Source organism: Podarcis muralis, chromosome 2, assembly GCF_964188315.1.
Source record: "Podarcis muralis chromosome 2, rPodMur119.hap1.1, whole genome shotgun sequence".
Classification (NCBI taxonomy): Eukaryota; Metazoa; Chordata; class Lepidosauria; order Squamata; family Lacertidae; genus Podarcis; species Podarcis muralis.
The window spans coordinates 68,860,550-68,878,615 of record NC_135656.1 but is presented as its reverse complement, the minus strand read 5'-3'; the positions used below and the strand labels follow the sequence as shown (position 1 = coordinate 68,878,615).

The following is an 18,066-nucleotide window of genomic DNA, read 5'->3' as shown; positions in this document are numbered from 1 at the left end:
ATGTGATAACAGGAATGGCTTGGATTTTCTGTCTTGGTCAGACCACACCTGGAGTACTATGTCCACTTCTGGGCACCCCAATTTACAAAAGATGTTGACTAGCTGGAACATGTGCAGAGGAGGGCGGCCAAGATGGTCAAGGGTCTGGAAAGCAAGCCTTACAAGGAATGGTGGAGGGAGTTGGGTATGTTTAGTCTAGTAAAGAGGAAACCGAGAGGAGATATGATTAGCTACCTTCAAATATCTCAAGGGCTGTCACATGGAAGATGGAGCAAGCTTGTTTTTTCCTGCTCGGGAATGTAGGGCTTGAACCAATGGATTCAAGTTACAAGAAAGGCAATTCCAACTATGTAGCATTAGGAAGAGCTTTATGTGGTAAGAGTTGTTTTACAGTGGAATAGATGACCCCAGGTGATGGACTCTCCTTCACTGGTTTTTTAAGTAGAGGTTGGATGAGCATCCATCATGGATACTTTAGTTGAGATTCCTGTATTGCAAGGGGTTGGACTAAGATGCCCCTTGGGGTCTCTTCCAACTCTACAATTCTATGATTCTAAGAGCAAGGACAGAGGTGGGCAGAAGTGTGTCAGCAGGCTCCTTCTATGCCAGCTTTTAAATATCTGCTGAAAGCTTTTATATTGAGCCAGGCCAATGCAAACAGTTAAGAGTACACTCCACACAATTATTATTAATTACATTTGCATACCACTCTATACTGATAGATCTCAGGGTGATTCACAACATATCACAGTAGTTCACAACATGGTCTACTGTTGTTTGTTTTTAATTTTTTGGCTTTAAACTTTTTATGATTTAACTGGTTTTATATTTTTATAAACCACTTTGATATATTTTTATGATACAGAGGTATATAAGTATTTTCATAAATCAGATATCATTGCCCAGTGGAAAGTTGTTATCATTATACTTATCATACTTTCAGGCTTCAGAGAAGAACATATTCCTTCCATCTGCCCTGCTAAGAAGCCACCTGCATCTGGTCTTCCCTCAACTATTACCCAATGGCAACAATACTGTCAACTACCTAAACCAGGCTTCCTCAACCTCGGCCCTCCATATGTTTTTGGCCTACAACTCCCATGATCCCTAGCTAGCAGGACCAGTGTTCAGGGATAATGGGAATTGTAGTCTCAAAACATCTGGAGGGCCGAGGTTAAGGAAGCCTGACCTAAACTGTTTCCATCTTAGCTGAACTATAACTTTAAGAACTGATGTATGAGTGTGTTTTCCTCCTCCCTTTTCATATTTTTTCCTTGCGTGTCATGTCTTTTAGATTATAAGACTAAAAGCCTGGAATACCTTAAAACTGCTCTTCAGAAGCTCCTCTTTTAGCAACACCTGCCTGGCTGTAGTAAAAGACACTGACAAGAGTGTAGGGCCAACAGCAGAAGAGCCTTCCATAGCACAGAAATAAGCAGCTGGCAGCATTTGTGTATACACATGCACTCACTTTATCATTTATTTACTTAAATCATTTTACAGTGGTACCTCAGGTTAAGTACTTAATTCGTTCCGGAGGTTGATACTTAACCTGAAACTGTTCTTAACCTAAAGCACCACTTTAGCTAATGGGGCCTCCTGCTGCCACCGCGCCGCTGGAGCATGATTTCTGTTCTCATCCTGAAGCAAAGTTCTTAACCTGAAGCACTATTTCTGGGTTAGCGGAGTCTGTAACCTGAAGCATATGTAACCTGAGGTACCACTGTAGTCTTGTTCTTTAAGGGAAAGTGATCTATGTCAAGTAACCTCCAACTTTTCCAATTATTAAACATGAACAATGCTTAGCTTACTTACTGAGTTGAGAAGTGAGCAAAAAGATTGCAAATCTTTCTGCACCTAAAAATGCAGTTAAGAAATAAGGCTCTTTTTCTTACTGAACTCCTCACACACCTACATTTTAAATAATTCACCACCTGCAGTGTGAAGTGATACATACCAAGTCCAACATGAGCCCAAGCCACAAGGCTACATCACATTAAAGGCCCCATTAACCCACCATTCTTACTCAAACTCCATAAAATTAAGACAAACAGCAGCTGAGGTCAGTTTTCCACTTTTATTTCACACACCCTCTCTTTCACCCATCATCTTGCAATCCACACGCAGCTATGTGGCTATGGCAAGGTCCCACCACCAGAACCACCTAGTTCAGAAGTTTAATGCGATGATTCAGAGCAGGACCTGAATGTCTGTGACCAAATTTTGGCATATACTCCACAGTAACTGGAAAAAATCAAGTTCCCACTCTCTCAGACCAATGCAATCACAGGTTCCATCACCAAGGGGGCGGGGGCGGGAGAGATCACATTTGATAGTCACCAGTTGTTTTGGTGTAAATTAGTCTCACTTTCACCAGTAGAGAAAGAGATGGTACTAAAAGGAAGTACCAGGGCCAGTGAGATTACAAAATACATTCAGTTCAAAACATCCACCTTGAAGGCGGCTTACGGGCAAGAAAATTGCTGCCAGCAGTCAGCAGGACTCTGGACATATTGCCCTGTTAGAGAAACACCAGCACATACTAGCTGGGTTGCAGAGTCATGCCCCACAGAGGAGGAAACCCACCTCTAACCACAGTTCTTTCCCCCCCTTTTAAAAAAAGGTGTTAAAGAGGGGCTGACGGCTCTGAATAGTATTCAGAAAGAGAGAAAAGGTGCTCCCCCTACCTTCCTGATTGTTCTGACATATGTTGTCGGGCTTGTGCTGCCAGGTGGGGGGGAAAAGATATGAAAATAATCCGTGTGTTTCTCTGAAAGAGCCTTTTCGAAGCCAGAGTCTATACAATTCTCCCTCCCCCCTGTAAAAAATATTCCCAAATGCCCAGAATGTGGGCTTGCTTCCCCCTCTAGTAAAATCGCTTGTTCCGCTCCTGGCGTTTCTGGAAGACCACGGCTCCCACCACGGCACAAACAATGATGCCAAGCAGAGAACACAGGAGCAAGAGGAACACCTTCCAGCCCGTCAAGGGCCCGCTGCGGAAGTTTCCTGTCGGGTCATCCACGTTATCTAAAGGAGAGGAGGTGGGAAAGAGAAGGAGAGAGAGATTTTACAACACACATCACACTCTCAGGCTAGACAGGAAATGGGTTAATACAATCCCTAAGAATCAGCGGTCGAAATTTGCCAGGAGCCAGGCGCATTTTACACCTGGCTATTGACCACCAAGTGAAGATGCCCGGGTGCCAGAATGGTACCTGACATCTCTCATCATCTGGTGGTGCATGCCTGAGGATCCTTGGATCTCGACTGTTTTCACACACTAACAACACAAGCTACGTTGCTATATTTTATCTGCACAATCAGAATGAATTTTAAGAATCGAAAAGTCGTATTGAAAAATACGAATCTCAAGCCACCTGGCCCCAAAATGCCAACAAGGCATTCTATTTTGGTGAATGTAACCCTAGTATTAGAAGCCATTTGGTGCCTATAGTTTATATATCTGAGATTCTAGCACTGCCAAGAATGCACAGAGTGTGTAGGGAAAAGAGGAGAAGGCATGCCACCTGTCTTCAAATATTGCTCTGTTCCACCCTCAGCTGTCTTGCATTGAGCAGGAAGGCCTGAAAAGGGGCTTCTAAGCATATTTGGCTGAATGTACTTGGAAATCTCCCTGTGATCAGCTATCCTGCGTTATCAAGGTTCCTGATCACAAGAATGCTTCTAAGTATGCTCAGACAACAGTGATAAAATGACGTTCTCAGTGGTGCAGCCACAGAGGCAGACTGGTTGGCATTAACCCATGACAGGGCCTTTTCATTGGTGGCTACTAATTTGTGGAATGTCCTCTCTAGTGAGGTGAGCCATTCACTAGGAATTTGAAAACATTCCTGTGTGTCCAGGCATTTAGTGACTGAAGAATACTGCTCTTGGCAGCTCTTGATACCATAGGATGAAATAATGTTTTTAACTGTAACTGCTTTTAGAATCCCCACCCCCAATTGTGGATATGTTTACCACCCTGGGGAGAGAGGGTGGGATAGAAATATAATAAAATAATAAAAATAAATTTAAAACTTCTTTCATATCTTTACACTCATGGATGGTGGAGAGATGGGAATCACTGGGGTATGGATGGCATATGCATACCTATACACATTTCAAAGTATTTTTTTTTAATCAATTCCAACTTTTATTATTACTTAATTAAATTTCTATAACTCCCTTCATCCAAGGATCACAGGACAGTTTACAATATTAAACACAAAAATACATAAGAAACTAGCAAACAAAGCAATAACCCCCACCTACAGTTTAAAAGGACATAGATTGGCTAATTAACCAAAGGCCTGGGAGAAGAGGAATGTTTTTGCCTGGTCCTAAATATATTCAAGAAGGCACCAGGCAAGCCTCCCTGAGGAGAGCATCCCACAGGAGGGGAGCCACTAAAGAAAAGGCCTGTTCTCATGTTGTCACCCTCTGGACCTCTTGTGCTTCCAGCATGCACCATAGCATATTTCTTTACAAAATACACATTGTTTGAATGCAGGAACAGGATTACAGATTGTCAAAATTCTGAGCTGCAGAAGAGAGCTTCTGGAGAATTATACCCAGAATTAAATTCAAGCCAGCGACATGATACAGATTGTATGGCTATTCAAGTAAGCACATTTTACAACAATCCCAGCTTGGGACCTTCAGATTACAAATGTTCATAACACATGAACAAATATTTACACAGAGAATTTAACTGAATTCGGAAGGACATAAATACTAGAACGTATGTTTAGGATTATAGCTGTCATTGCACTGGGATTCCTAAGTTCTCCCTAGTAAAAGGGATCAAGATTTTCATTTCAGTCTACCGCTTCAAGCTAATCAAGGGTCAAGCACAGCTCCATGAAAGTGAATGATGACCATTTAGCATGCCCTGAAGAGATATGGGGATGCTTCCTCACACGAGGGAGCGATCTCCCGTTTGCTTCATGAGCATTCAAAGCAAAAGTACTAAGAACTCACCTTTTGGTGACTTGAGAAGGCTGACACTAGGCTCAATTTTTGTCCAGTCAATGTTTTCTTCCTCTGGTGGATGTTCTACCATCAGCTGAAATAACTTCATTGAGATGATGTCATGATTGTCTAGGAAACAAAGACATCAAGTTGCAGTGTGGTGGTACAGCTTATTTAAAATGCCATCTCTTAGAGAAAGAAGACTTTTTTTAAATAAAGAAGCTATTAATTCAGGAAGTTGACTTAAGATCTCATAGTACCCAGTTCAATAGTACAAATGTATTGTCTTTACTTTACCTAAAAATGGCTCTACTTTACCTATAACAGATCTAGGCAACAAAGCCAATTCCACCTTTTTGGCAAGCAGCCCTTACCAGATAGATCGCCTGTACCAGCAGAAGCCCCAAAGAAGTAACCAGTGGGCAGGCGGACTCCAGCAACATCAAAGCAATTTTTCCATTCATTTTTGTCTTCCACATCAGTCATCACCTGCAAAATAAGTGACATCTTGGATGCGAAGAACAATCCAAATTTCACTCTCCCAACCACATAAAAAACCTTACAAGCACACTAGAGCTTCAATTCTGAGGAAGAGAAATTAACCATACCATACTATATTGTCTAGACAATCTGTTCTATATTTTGTATCTTGCTACCTTCCCCAAACTGGACCTTTCTAAATGTCGTGGATTACAGCTTTCATCATCCTTGACCATTGACTACCCCAACAACACCTACTGGAAGCTGCTTTGCAGGCATTGTTGATTCCCATTGCATAGCTTTTCCCAAACACCCAACTAGGTGGTTGTCAGGCACTTGAAAACCACTGTACAATGCATTTTGCAAACTCAATTCTTGGTACTTCCAAATGATTGAAAGGCGAGTTGTCAAAATTGGCCCACAGAGTTGCGGGAGAAAGATATGAATCTGGCCCACTGGGACAGAAAAAGGTTCCCCACCTAAGGCAACCCATGAAGAATGCACTCAACGTAGTACCCCAGCCAACTTACTGTCAGACGTCCCCGGGAGTAACGGATAGCCAAAAAGGTGTCATGGTTCCGATTACGAATGTCAGCTGTGCAGCCTGCCAGCTCTGTCCAGCGACCATCTTTGCTATGGTCGTATGTCAGGGATCCATTGTTCACCATGGCAGAGATGTATGGAAACACACGCTGCACAATAAAAGTAGCATGGTTTTAAATCTTCTGCATGTAGCTCTTACCCTAAATACTTGTGAAGCAAACATATATGCATATGGAAGCTCCACTTGTCTGTGAGACAATTCCAGTTAGTTAATATTAAACCCCATAAAGTTGTACCTTGGACCCCAAATGCCTTGCGAGTCGAACATTTTGGCTTCCGAATGCAGCAAACCCAGAAGTGAATATTCCCATTTGGAAAGGTTCTTTGGAACTCAAACGTCCTACACAGCTTCTGATTGGCTGCAGGAGCTTCCTGCAGCCAATCGGAAACCACGCCTTGGTTTCCGAACGTTTTGGAAGTCAAATGGACTTCTGGAACGGATTCCATTCAACTTCTGAGGTACGACTGTACTTGGCTTGCAAGTACAAGCAACCCTCAAAGCCAGTGTGTGTCATTACTTACCTCTGTAGCTTCATCATTTGGGTAAGTGTCCAGGAAGATGGCCAGTCCATGGAAGTTATCTTTGCTGCCATAGACAGGGCCTGAGCAGGACAAAGCAGAGTATGGTGACTAGAACTGCATCCTTGCACCACTGAACAACATAATCCAGCCTAGCAGAACTCTACAGATTAATCTGTAGAGAGCATCATTACTTCCATACAGTTTGAAGCACTTGAATGTTGCCAGCAAACATTGTAAGAAAGGTTGTATTATTTTCAAACATTCTGCACAAATAATATAACTATGATGAATGTCCCCCAACTTCTCGAACAGCAGCTTTTCTACTATGGCACATGCATCATCTCCTATAGAAACATGTCAAGTATGTAAGAATTTAGATCTAGTTGTGAAACAACAATAAAGCATTTGCACACACATTCTCAAGCAACGATGAGCTGATATGTAATTAAGAATTCCCAGAAGACCATGCAGCAGTGCTCACCCAACATTCTTAAGAGCTTACTATGAAGGCCTAGTTTTCACTGAGATGGCAAACCTGTCTGGGCTGTGCCACTACAGTCCGCAGGTAGGAGCTCACATGACTGAATGTTTCTCCATTTAAAAACATCCCTCTACACAAATATATATGGGAATAGGCATAAGGCTGAATTCCATATATATATATATATATATATATATATATGGGAATAAATATCACTGAACTCAGAAGGACTTGCTGCACCTTATAATGCTATGCTAATTTAAGCAACTTAGCTCAGAAACTATCCACTTATAACTGCATTTGGGGGCCCAGAATTCATCACAGTGGGATACCACCCTGACTATTCAACCCACTTCAGTACCTGCAGTAAGGCGCTCCCGAGTATACCACAGAGCAAAACCATCTCCGTGCAGATTTTTCTTGCCTATTCCATGGATCTTGAAATGGACATGGAGCTCCCAATCCTTTAGGAAGCAGGGCTAGAAGACAGAATATAGTAGCCCTAAGCACTTTTGAGAATGATTCACACTTTGGGTATTGTTAAGTAGGCACGATCACTGCTAGTCTCATCCCACTACCACTTTTTCCATGCAGAAGCACACTCACCACTCGGTTCCAGATTGAACCCTCCTTACTGCGCTCATCAGGGGTCAATCGAACATACTGGCTGGTCAGCATTGTACTCCCCTGGAAATCCCAGAGGGGCATTGAACTGGAGCCAACCCCTAAAACAAAGAAGATACCATGGAAACCAGAACTTACAGACTAGGCACAAAACCACCACCTCACAAAAATGATGGGAACTGTGTTCACTTGTTCTCCCCGTTCTTTGGCCATGAATAATCAGCAAAAACTGATTATTCATGGCAACTTGATGGACATGACTGTACTAATTTATAATATATTATTTACCAGGCAACTGGGGCTTTCCTCTGGATCTGCGTATAACACAAACCACAGCCTCCAATCGACCCCCGCCCTGCCCCTCCTGGCCTTCAAACTGAAGGGGCTGTCCTGGGCACAGAAAGGTCCCGCCTGGTTATTTATGAGGGTCCTTCAAGAATGTGTGCAAAACGAATAGTACTGTCTCCGCGGCCCTTTGGTTTTCCTCTCTACTTCCTGAAGTGTCAAAACCAAGTCTTCCCCTTGGCCCAACGCGACCTGAACGTTAACCAGGGGCAGCCAGGATGCAGAAAGGCTCGAGAAAGGCGGGCGAGAAGGAAGGGGCGGAAGAGTCGGGGGGCAGCAGCCCCTGCCCACCCCACGCACCCTGGTAAGGCTTGATGAGCGAGTGCTCTCTTTTCAGGTGCTCGCTGTTGCCGTCTGTGAGCTCCGCAGCCCCTCGAGGCACCGACACGGCCAGGAGGAGCTGGAGGAAGAGCAGGGGCGGCAGCGCCATGGCGGCCGCCGACCCCCGCAGGCACCTCGCGGATCCACCGCCTCCCCGACCCACGACCATCCTACTCCCTCCTGCCCTTCTTCTTCCTGCTTCCGGTCGACCCTTCGCCCGGAGGTAAAAAGGAAAGGGAACCAAGGCAACCGAAACCATCGACGTCGGAAACTCTCCGGTCTCTGTAGGCCGGAACTCCGCCCCCCAGCGGCTGTAGAGATAGGAAAAGTGAAGAGTGAAACGTATCCTCCTGCTACCGCCTTCCGGGGTTCTGAGAGCGCAACGTGTCGGCTTGCGAGTGGTTGGAGCGGGGCAGTTAGAAGTCGCTCCTCCTCTGCTGCCCCCACCCCGGAAACATCAGACGCTGCACTGCTCGTTCTCAGCCTCAGCAGTACCTGATGGGGGTTGTTAGCAATGGACTACCTAGCAAGGTGGTTGTGAGCTGTTTCTCGGCCGACTGCTTCCCTCCTGGTTGAGTAAGGGAATAACAGTGAATTGAGGAGTGGGTGGTTCTAAAGCCTGCTTAGAGCTCCAGGGCAATCCTCAGGGATGCCCCACCCGCAGCTTCATTTCCCAGCACAGCTGTTCACGAGGGCAACCAAAGCAACTTCCAGGCCCCCAGCCCAGTGAGAAGCCGTAAAAGGGTCTTGGGAATGCCTACCACTCAACAACTCGTGTCTTCTCTAACACCTTGCTCAACTTTAAACTGGATTCTATGTCTTTTGGGTTCTTGCTTTTTTTTAGTTTTTTTTAAGGAGAGGCTCTTCTAAGGCAGGAGGGGGTGTCTCTCCCTCCCTTAAGGAAGCATTTAACATCTCCTGTCAAACAAGACAACTCCCCTCTCAAAGATTTGTGTCAAAACCACAAGTGGTGGGGCTCACATCTTGTCAGAATCCTAGATCTAGCCACAATCCTCTCCAAAGGAGCCAACTCTTAGAGGCCGTGGGGGCTTTGGCCCCCACAATAAAATACTTGCAGGCCCCCCAAAAGTTGATGGGCATTCCCTTTCAAATGGTGTGTTTGAACTGTGCCATGTGATCGATTATGCAGGGCGGGGCTTACCTGGGCCCCCACAATCTTTTATTCAAGTTGGCACCCCTGATCTTCTCAGTAACTGAATGTGGCATCCAGGTCCAAAGGAATACAAGTGACTTCATCCGCAAACTGGAGGACAGGCTGAGTCCTCCTAATTTGGTTTGCTCTTTTTTCACAACTTAGATTGGCTGACCATCCAAACAACATTACTTTGCATCCGGCACTGAGCTACATGTGACTGTGCCTCTTTTGTTGTTCCAATAGGATGCTAATGTATTGTTGCACGCCACCCAAATCTCCGAGAGTTGCGAGATTCCAGGCACTTACCCAGGGTTCGTGTTTTGTTTTGGGAATGAGGCAGACTAAAGACTGTGGTGCCTTTAGGGTATACAGTTTATTTACACATATATACAGCCTGAGCCTACAAAGGAGGGGTTCACAGCATTAACATCCCAAAAGGCTCTTGTTTCTCTCATAGCCACAGTCTTGGAGTTTACAGACATCCAACATTGCTCTGTCTCTCTATCTTCTCCCAGCTTGCTGCTTTACTCTCTAACTCACATCACTGCAACTCAACTCTAAACTTTGGCTTCATCCTTTTAACTAACCACAAGCTGGGGGGTACTCATGTGCCGTCTCACACAGAGCCCCTTTCCTTTGTTTCCCTTAATGGCCCATCACCCAGGCTATCACCTCAGCCCAGGAAGCCAGCTTGGCTTATATTTTAACGCTTGCTGGATCCAAGGGATAGAAGGAACTCACATACAGTCTACTTCCTCCCCAATCAAACTCATAACAGTATGTATCTATGTGCCTTTCCCTTGGTTAGTTTTGAACTGTCCTCATTTCATTGTCTTTTCAGCTAGAAGTTGATTTGACACTAGTACTTTACTTAACTACACAAGGCATTACTTAACTACAGTCACCTGGAAGCAGAAATAAAAATTATGGTTCCACACAGCACTTGACATAGTGCTATATTGTCCATAAAAATCTGGCAAGATCCTATTGTATCTTCACTTAGAGGGACGTTCCCCTGCAACTGTACCTTTAATGAATAGGTTTCTCCCTGCCCCTTTCTTTTAAAATAGCCAATTAGTTGCTTCTTGTTCTCTAGTAGCAGGAGCCCAGAGAACTGACCCTTAATTAGTTCCCCTTCCTTTAAATGACTTTAATTGATTTCCTTTTTTTGAAGCCACAGCAATTTCTTCTTCTAATTATTGGTACAATTACAATAGCAGAATAAAAAAGTAAAATGTAACGAGCTATTGCTTGGACAGCAATTAAAGCTCCTTTCCAGGAAACAAGAACTGACTAATTAAGGGCTAACAACACAATCATAATCACGTCTACAAAGAAATATGTCCTATTGAATTTAGTGTGGTTTACTTCCAGGAATTCCTTGGCCAGGAGTGAGCAAGAGCAACTAGCCATTTTCAAATGAGCAAGGAGTAATCTATTGACTAAATGGATGGTAGCCCTTAGAACCCTCAGGGATATTGTAGTTCCATTAGTGCAGGAACTGCATTTTGAGAGAAAAAAATATCACTACAAACCAGGAATGGAAAAAGATGGAACACAGAAAACCCTGATGTGCAATGGGTTGGCACTAGTGATAACACCATAAAAACAGAGTTTGCTTGATGTACAATCAAAGAAAATGGCTAGTGTGGAAACAACCAGAGTCCCCTGCATTTGATCTGTGTATCCTGGTATTGAAGACAAACAACTCCAATATAGCAGTGAGAAAGATGTCCCAGTTAACCCATCTTTTGAACCACCAATTCAGAAATTACCAGCCTAGAGGCTACAGGCCACTTCATTGAAACAAAATTGCCCCTGTTATGGCTCCACCTCTGGACAGGGTCTGATGGGAGTTCCTAAATGAGAAGGAGCATATTCACGTTTAGGGTGTGCAATCTTTGCCCCTGCTTTCCCCTACAAATATCTTCATGGGTAGATAAAAGTTTGGCAGGGTGGTGCTTTTGTTTTCCAGTCCAGAGAAGTGGACAGTCTAATTTTTCTCTGTCTTTTGTTGGATGCTCAGGAATCACACCTAGTTCCAGCCCACAATTTTCAGGGATTATTTTCTGCCGCAGCTCTTCCAGGTCAGTTCTACAGGAGAGGGTATTAACATGGGAAAAAATGTTTCCCCTTGAGATCTGTGTGCCTGGCTTGTTTCCTGTGGATTTTGTGGCCCAGTTAGGAATGAAGGAAATTGTAAAGCTACTTAGCCTTAGAGAACTTTTGCTGTCATCAGTAAATGCAAAAGGGAATGTAAATAGAAGTGCAAGGCTGGAAGCTGTAGAATTCATTCATGGAGTCCAGTGATGGCCAAGTGCAAACGTTTTGTACAGCTTATTTGAAAGTAATGGGTGTATCTAGTACATTAGTAAGGTGAGCTTATCATACCAAGTTGTTTGCAGAGTCTATAGTCAGTATCTGTCCAGTGAGAATATGGATCTTTTGCTTTAAGTTCATTTTCGCCATTTTGTGACATGATCACAATTATAGTTCCAGGACGATTTTCAAAAATCTAGTATTGCATCCCTTATTACGGTATGCTTGCAGGAGGAGATTTACTTATTAGGTCAGATATTTCAGAAAACTCAGGAAATCCTTTCAGTTCAACATCCTTTCTCATCTTTGAATCTTGGGCCAGGTCCTGATGGTACCTTCTGCTATGAACTTTTGTGCACCACTAAGACTGAGGCTGTGGCCTCTGGGGATTCTGTAGATATGAAAATCCATTCCTGTGCTCAGCATTTTCATTTTTTCCGACTTGTGATCTCGCTGCAAATCCAGTTCATCCCATCCTAGGTAGATAAAAGAGAGACAGTGATTGGCAGCACTTTCTGGGCTCTGATTCCAGCCATGAGCATCTCCCTTTCCCATTCCCTACAGAACTTCACGATGGGCCGCGTTATCTCACAGACACAACACACCCCTTCATACCTGAATGCCTTCACCAGATAGGGCTGAGCAGGCTTGGATTTGCCATGGCCGGTCTCGGTATGTGTGCAGGTTGAGCCCTTCAGCAATCTCTGCTGCGGGGGATGCTGTTGCTAGATCCTGCTTGTTAGCAAACACCAACAATGGGACACCCGTGAGATTCTCATCTTCCACTAGTTCGGACAACTCCTGCCAAAGATAAAGAGAACGCAGTGGATTCTGAGCAGGCTCATTGCTTGAAGTTACATAAAGACCCACCCAGAGGAGGTTATATTGCTAGCTGTGGCATTCAGGCACAAATTGTCATCACCTCTGCCTAGAACTAGTACTTGTAATGTACTCTGTTTCACAAACTCCTTTTTTGAATGGTAAACCCAGAGGGGTAGGGCCTTGTCCTTCAAGGGATGTGTCATAGCTGTTCCTTGTTAACTGCTATGAGCACAGGGTGGCCGCCTGATGATGGTGGTGGTCATAATCCAGTTGATTCTCCCATGATCCCTACCTTCTGAACCCGTTAAGCTAAAGGGGGTAAGGAGAAGGAGATGTGAGGTTAAGACACCAAGCAAGCAACCTGAACAATGGGTTCTAATAATAATAATAATAATAATAATAATAATAATAATAATAATAATAATAATAATTTATTTGTACCCCGCCCATCTGGCTGGGTTTCCCCAGCCACTCTGGGCGGCTTCCATAGAAACCAAAAAACACTAAAATATCATACATTAAAAACTTCCCTGAACAGGGCTGCCTTAAGATGTCTTCTGAATGTCAGGTAGTTGTTTATCGTTTTGACATCTGCTGGAAGGGCGTTCCACAGGGCGGGTGCCACTACCGAAAAGGCCCTCTGCCTGGTTCCCTGTAGCTTTGCTTCTCGCAATGAGGGAACAGCCAGAAGGCCCTCGGCGCTACTTCTAGACTCTGCTATTATCTGACAATATTTTCACCCCTCACAGCACTCATTCCCAGGTGTGCAGTTCTCCACAGTCCAGATTACCAAATTCCTGTCATAGGTAGAATTATGGGATTGAAGGAGGTAAACTGTCTGTCCTACCTGCCCAGTCTCCTCAAAGCGTTTCTGGTCAGCACTGTCAATAACATAGATCTGCAACGAGGAAAAGAAGGGAATCATTTACAGCCCAGCATTCTTCCTTTGGTCCCAGCTCCTCTTACCAGCTCCTAAAGCTTTTTGGTTCTTTTAAGGCAGCCCCAAGACATCTTGCTTTTTAAGGTATGAAATCCAAATGGTGCCCTACCCACCCCCTCCACACATTGCGGCTGTAGAAGTATAATAATAAAGTAAATAAAATAACAGACAGTTGTCCTCTGATAATACCTTCTAAATTCTGGAATCTGAGGCCGGTCAGCTGGCACTGCCTAAGGCCTTCCAGATTAGTGGTTCCATTGCATGTGCAACATGTCATTGATACAATAATAACACATGAGAGGTGGATTTATGCTTGAGCATTCACACATCATTCCACTTTATTCGTTGTTCTGTGATGCTTGCTCAGTGCTACCACACTATCGCCACCTGGAGCCGAATGTTTGCATTACAACAGAACAAAAGTGGGACCAAAAAACCACACCAAATCTGGAACATTTGTAGCATGAAAAGTTAAAGGCTTTCAGCTATGGGACATGTATCGATTGGAAACAAAGCAGTATATCCACCCCAAAACTTTTGCAGATGTAACAGTATTGAACATGGGATCGTGTGCAGCCATCCCCTGTTCCCATACCATGATGAACACAAGCCGTCATAAATGTACAGTGAAAAGGCTGTCTGAAGGACCCTGGATATTAGGGCTAGCCTTGCCTTAATTTGGTAACTTGTGTGGTTCCGGCAGACAAATTTCTACAAAGGCAGTTTTAGGGGCTGAGCCCCAACTCACCAGAAGGTCTGTGCTGCCCAGGTACTTCTTCCAATAGGCCCGGATCGCCCGCTGCCCTCCTATGTCCCAGACATTGAGCTTGAAGCCATGAGAGTGGACACTTTTGATGTTGAATCCCTTCACAAAAGGAATCAGAAGAGGTGGGTAGGGGAGAGGCATAGTAGGGGCCGCTTGCTTCCTATGCCGAAGAATCCCCACCCTGTTGCTCTGCTGCAAACTACACAGAATTTGCATGGGGCCCAGTTGGTGACAAGAACATAAAAGCAACTCATTTTCCCTCGTCCCAACACAATGTCTTAGCCACAAGGCTTGCCTGAAAAGCACAGGGGATGGGTTGCTCTGAGAGAGCCAAGGTGCTATTGCTGGTGTGTCTGAGCTCCACACTGTGGGGATGAGAGGAGCGTAACAGCAGGGGTTTGGTTAGGATCCTGACTGCCAATCTGCTCCACTGACTTTATGTAACTGGTTATCCAATTCCTCCTTGCCGCCCACCCCATCCCAATCCCTCGGCGCTGATCTCCTTTGCCGCTGTGCTTACCTGTGTGGGGGTAATGGTGCTGACTTCTTCCGATGCCAGGCTCTTGAGCAACGTAGTCTTTCCGGCATTGTCCAGCCCGAGGAGGACAATTCGCAACTCCTGCTCTTCAGAGCCTTTAAGCTTCTGGATGACAGAGAGAAGGCCCTAGGCGCAAAAGCAGCATTTACTGGCTGGGATCTTTATTCTAGCTGTTGCCTCCTAGAGAGGGCCCACCATGTTTTTGAGCCTTCACCCTTAGACAGTCACTTGATTTTACCCACCAGGCTTCAGAGCTGACAATGGGGCCATTTTACCAGCTTCAGAGAAACATCTCAAAGTTCAGCTTTCTCAATTTGTGATGATGAGCCATTATGTAATGTTTTATTATGTTTTTATGTAAGTTGCTTGAGAATGTGTGGGCAACCCAGTCAGATGGATGGGGAACAAATAAAATAACAACAAAAACAAAAACAATTTATATACCATTCACAACAACAACAATTTATATACTATCCTTTATCAAGGCTATGTAGAACATTCAAAATACTTTATAGAACATCAGTGATAAAAACATAACAAAAAGCATACTGACAGCCCAATAATAAAATAGTCATCATAATAACAGTCAGCTCCCCCACACTTTCACAGGCCTTAGATTATTTAATAGCCATGTTTTGACCACCTTCATTTTCCCTGCTCCTCTCACACATGAAGGGTCCCACCAGCCTCCACCATGGGCACTACGGTTGCATTCTGCAGCTTCTGGTTACCATTCCATTTGTGTTGTGTTGAGAGGTTGAGTGCTGTTGCTCATGTAGCCAAAATGGTGCCATCCATGAACAAGAGGGAGATTATCGGCAGGAACCTCAAGGTTTACAGAAGTACCGGAAATATTTTGGAATTGGTGATGGAGATCCCCAGAACAGCCCAGTGAGGACAGATGGTGCAGCAGGCACAGAATTCTGGCTGACTTTCAGTAGGGATTGGGGGGGGGGGGGACAGGCAACGGAGGAACAGAAGGGAATATTGCTGTGGGAGGCATGGCTGACTGAAACAGTGAACAGCCACAACACATTGTTGCAGCCCCCATGTTGCAGATATTAAGTGTAGATAGTAATCATGGTGGGTCTGTAGAACCAGTTCTGGGGAGCAGACTGATAGCAAGTCCTGCCAGAGAGTAGATGCCGAAAGAGTCATTCTGTGAATGCTAACCCCCCCCCCCCCGTATTTGTTACAGGATCAGAATTCACTCACCTTTTGCACTTCACCCATGGTCAGGCTCTCTACATCCTCTGCAGAGCCAGCCGTGGAAGCGCTCTAGGCTGGTAGCTGGGTCCCCACTGCGTGACTGACATGCCTCACTCCAGCTGGGGGAAGGAAGAGGATTAGGACTCCAGAATTAGCTTGTGTTTCTCAATTTACCCAGGGTGTTTAGTAATACCCTAGGTAAATCCCCCTACTGCCAGCTGTCGCCCTGGCTTGACCCAGTCCACTCCTGAAGCTCCAGGCAAAAGATGCCTGTCTGCCCAACCAGATTTGAACATGTAACAAGGTGCTTGAGTATTTTTGGTTAGCATCTTAGTTTACGCAGTTCGGGGGTGGAAATTTTCTCTATCTGGGTGACTTGATGGTCTGACGAGGTTGCTCAGGTCCTCCCCGCTCCAACCCAAAGGAATGGTAGGCCCAGCAGTGGAAGAAAACTTGGTGTGGAAACTAAGGCTGCAGACTTCACCACACATGATTTAATGCATATTTAAAGTACATGGAATCCCCTAAAGAATCTTGGGAACTGTAGTTTGATAAGGGTGTTGGGAATTGAAGCTCTGTGAGGAATAAACTACAGTTCCCATGATTCTTTGGAGGAAGCTGTGTGCTTTAAATGTATGGTGTATATGCACCCTTGGTTGGATAGTGTTCTCGAAGCTACCAGCATGAGTTTGACCAAACTGCGGGAGGCAGTGGAAGGCAGAAGTGCCTGGCGTGCTCTGGTCCATGGGGTCACGAAGAGTCGGACACGACTAAACAACAACAACAACAACAATATGCACCCTTGGTTCAATTACTATATAGGATTTCCTGCAGCCCTTTCCTCGTCTTGCTTGAAAAAAACCACTCTTGCTGCGGCCTGTGTTTTGTTAGCTCAAAAATGGAAAACGAGCAAGGTCCCAACTAAAGAAGAATGGCAACTTAAGCTGACAGAATATGCACAGCTTGCAGACTTAACAAATAGAATGAGAAAACAAGAACATACGTTTAGAGAAGATTGGAAAATGTTTATTGAACTGTACGTGGGGGTAAATTGTATACACTTGAAAATGTTGGCAGCATTAAGATAAATTCAACAGTATAAATAAGTTTTGATGGATGTAATAATGGAACACTGAATGGTTTAGTTTTTGTAAATGCAGAGATTTATGATATGCAAAATGAACCATGGAAAGAGAAGGGAAGTCATTGATATTTTAAGGATGCTTAAATGAGTATTTTAAATTGTAAAACAGAAAATTTACACACACACACACACACACACATATTGGGGGGGGGGGGAGAGAAAAAACACTTGTTTTCATTTTTTAATGTTAACCAGAGCCATTTTAAGGTTTTGTGGGGCTGCTTTTCTTGGAAGGCGCACTCCTCATAGATATATTGTAATACTAATTATTGTGAGACTGCTGAACATAGTAAAAAACCAAGGAGCAAGATTCCCACTAGACCCACCAGAAGAAAATGTAAGGCATTCCACTTTTTCCTCAAAATAATTTTTTTGTCACACGTACTGGCTGCCTTCCACAGCCAACCACCCTCCATGCATCTCTGAATTCATGTAATTGCACGAAAGGCAATTTGATCCAGCTTTCATTTGAATAGATTTACTGGGCTCTCTGAACTTGTAGGCCCATTGTAGGAGTATTCTAACCGACAGGGAGTCTGAAATCCCATTGCTTAATGGGATGCAATGGCTACTTGGCATTGTTCTTTAAGAAAAAGTTTCAAGACAGACCTGGTGCCAACTGATTTTCTGGATCTACTTCAGTCACCCTGATGGATGACTTATGCCAGGAGAAAGGAGGAGTGCTGCCTTGTTTATTCTTCTTGACCTCTCAGTCTGGACAGACTGTCTGGACTGAGAATTAGAGGCACAATTTTACAATGATTCCACTGCTACCCGGATAGCTTATGTCAGAATGTAGTGCTTGAGCATTTGTGCTATGGGTTT

General features: G+C 44.3%; 2 protein-coding genes across 2 annotated transcripts; both read right to left on the bottom strand.

Annotated features, from left to right (window-relative positions):
• Positions 1-2,063: 2,063 nt before the first annotated feature.
• LMAN2 (lectin, mannose binding 2) lies at positions 2,064-8,621 on the bottom strand. Its single transcript, XM_028718520.2, has 8 exons — positions 8,327-8,621; positions 7,664-7,782; positions 7,419-7,536; positions 6,577-6,656; positions 5,982-6,143; positions 5,346-5,460; positions 4,981-5,100; positions 2,064-3,027 (listed from the first exon to the last, which is right to left on the bottom strand). The coding sequence occupies exons 1-8, from the start codon at positions 8,604-8,606 to the stop codon at positions 2,867-2,869; spliced, it is 1,155 nt and encodes a 384-aa protein (XP_028574353.2). The 5' UTR covers positions 8,607-8,621; the 3' UTR covers positions 2,064-2,866.
• A 1,298-nt stretch (positions 8,622-9,919) lies between these two features.
• LOC114591459 (ADP-ribosylation factor-like protein 3) lies at positions 9,920-16,121 on the bottom strand. The gene is made up of 6 exons (XM_028718519.2): positions 16,104-16,121; positions 14,871-15,014; positions 14,333-14,449; positions 13,492-13,542; positions 12,438-12,623; positions 9,920-12,298 (listed from the first exon to the last, which is right to left on the bottom strand). The coding sequence occupies exons 1-6, from the start codon at positions 16,119-16,121 to the stop codon at positions 12,251-12,253; spliced, it is 564 nt and encodes a 187-aa protein (XP_028574352.1). The 3' UTR covers positions 9,920-12,250.
• Between the last annotated feature and the right edge of the window lie 1,945 nt (positions 16,122-18,066).

What these genes read in the sequence shown, in the direction of transcription:
- LMAN2 (XM_028718520.2), bottom strand. Translation starts at nt 8,606, where the DNA reads ATGGTTTCGGTTGCCTTGGTTCCCTTTCCTTTTTACCTCCGGGCGAAG. An exon ending in GCTCATCAAGCCTTACCAGG is followed by an intron (nt 7,783 to 8,326) that starts GTGCGTGGGGTG and finishes TCTTTGTTTTAG; the next exon opens with GGGTTGGCTCCAGTTCAATG. An exon ending in GTTCAATCTGGAACCGAGTG is followed by an intron (nt 7,537 to 7,663) that starts GTGAGTGTGCTT and finishes TCTGTCTTCTAG; the next exon opens with CCCTGCTTCCTAAAGGATTG.
- LOC114591459 (XM_028718519.2), bottom strand. An exon ending in TGGGCAGCACAGACCTTCTG is followed by an intron (nt 13,543 to 14,332) that starts GTGAGTTGGGGC and finishes TCCTCGTTGCAG; the next exon opens with ATCTATGTTATTGACAGTGC. An exon ending in GCTTTGAGGAGACTGGGCAG is followed by an intron (nt 12,624 to 13,491) that starts GTAGGACAGACA and finishes TATCTTTGGCAG; the next exon opens with GAGTTGTCCGAACTAGTGGA.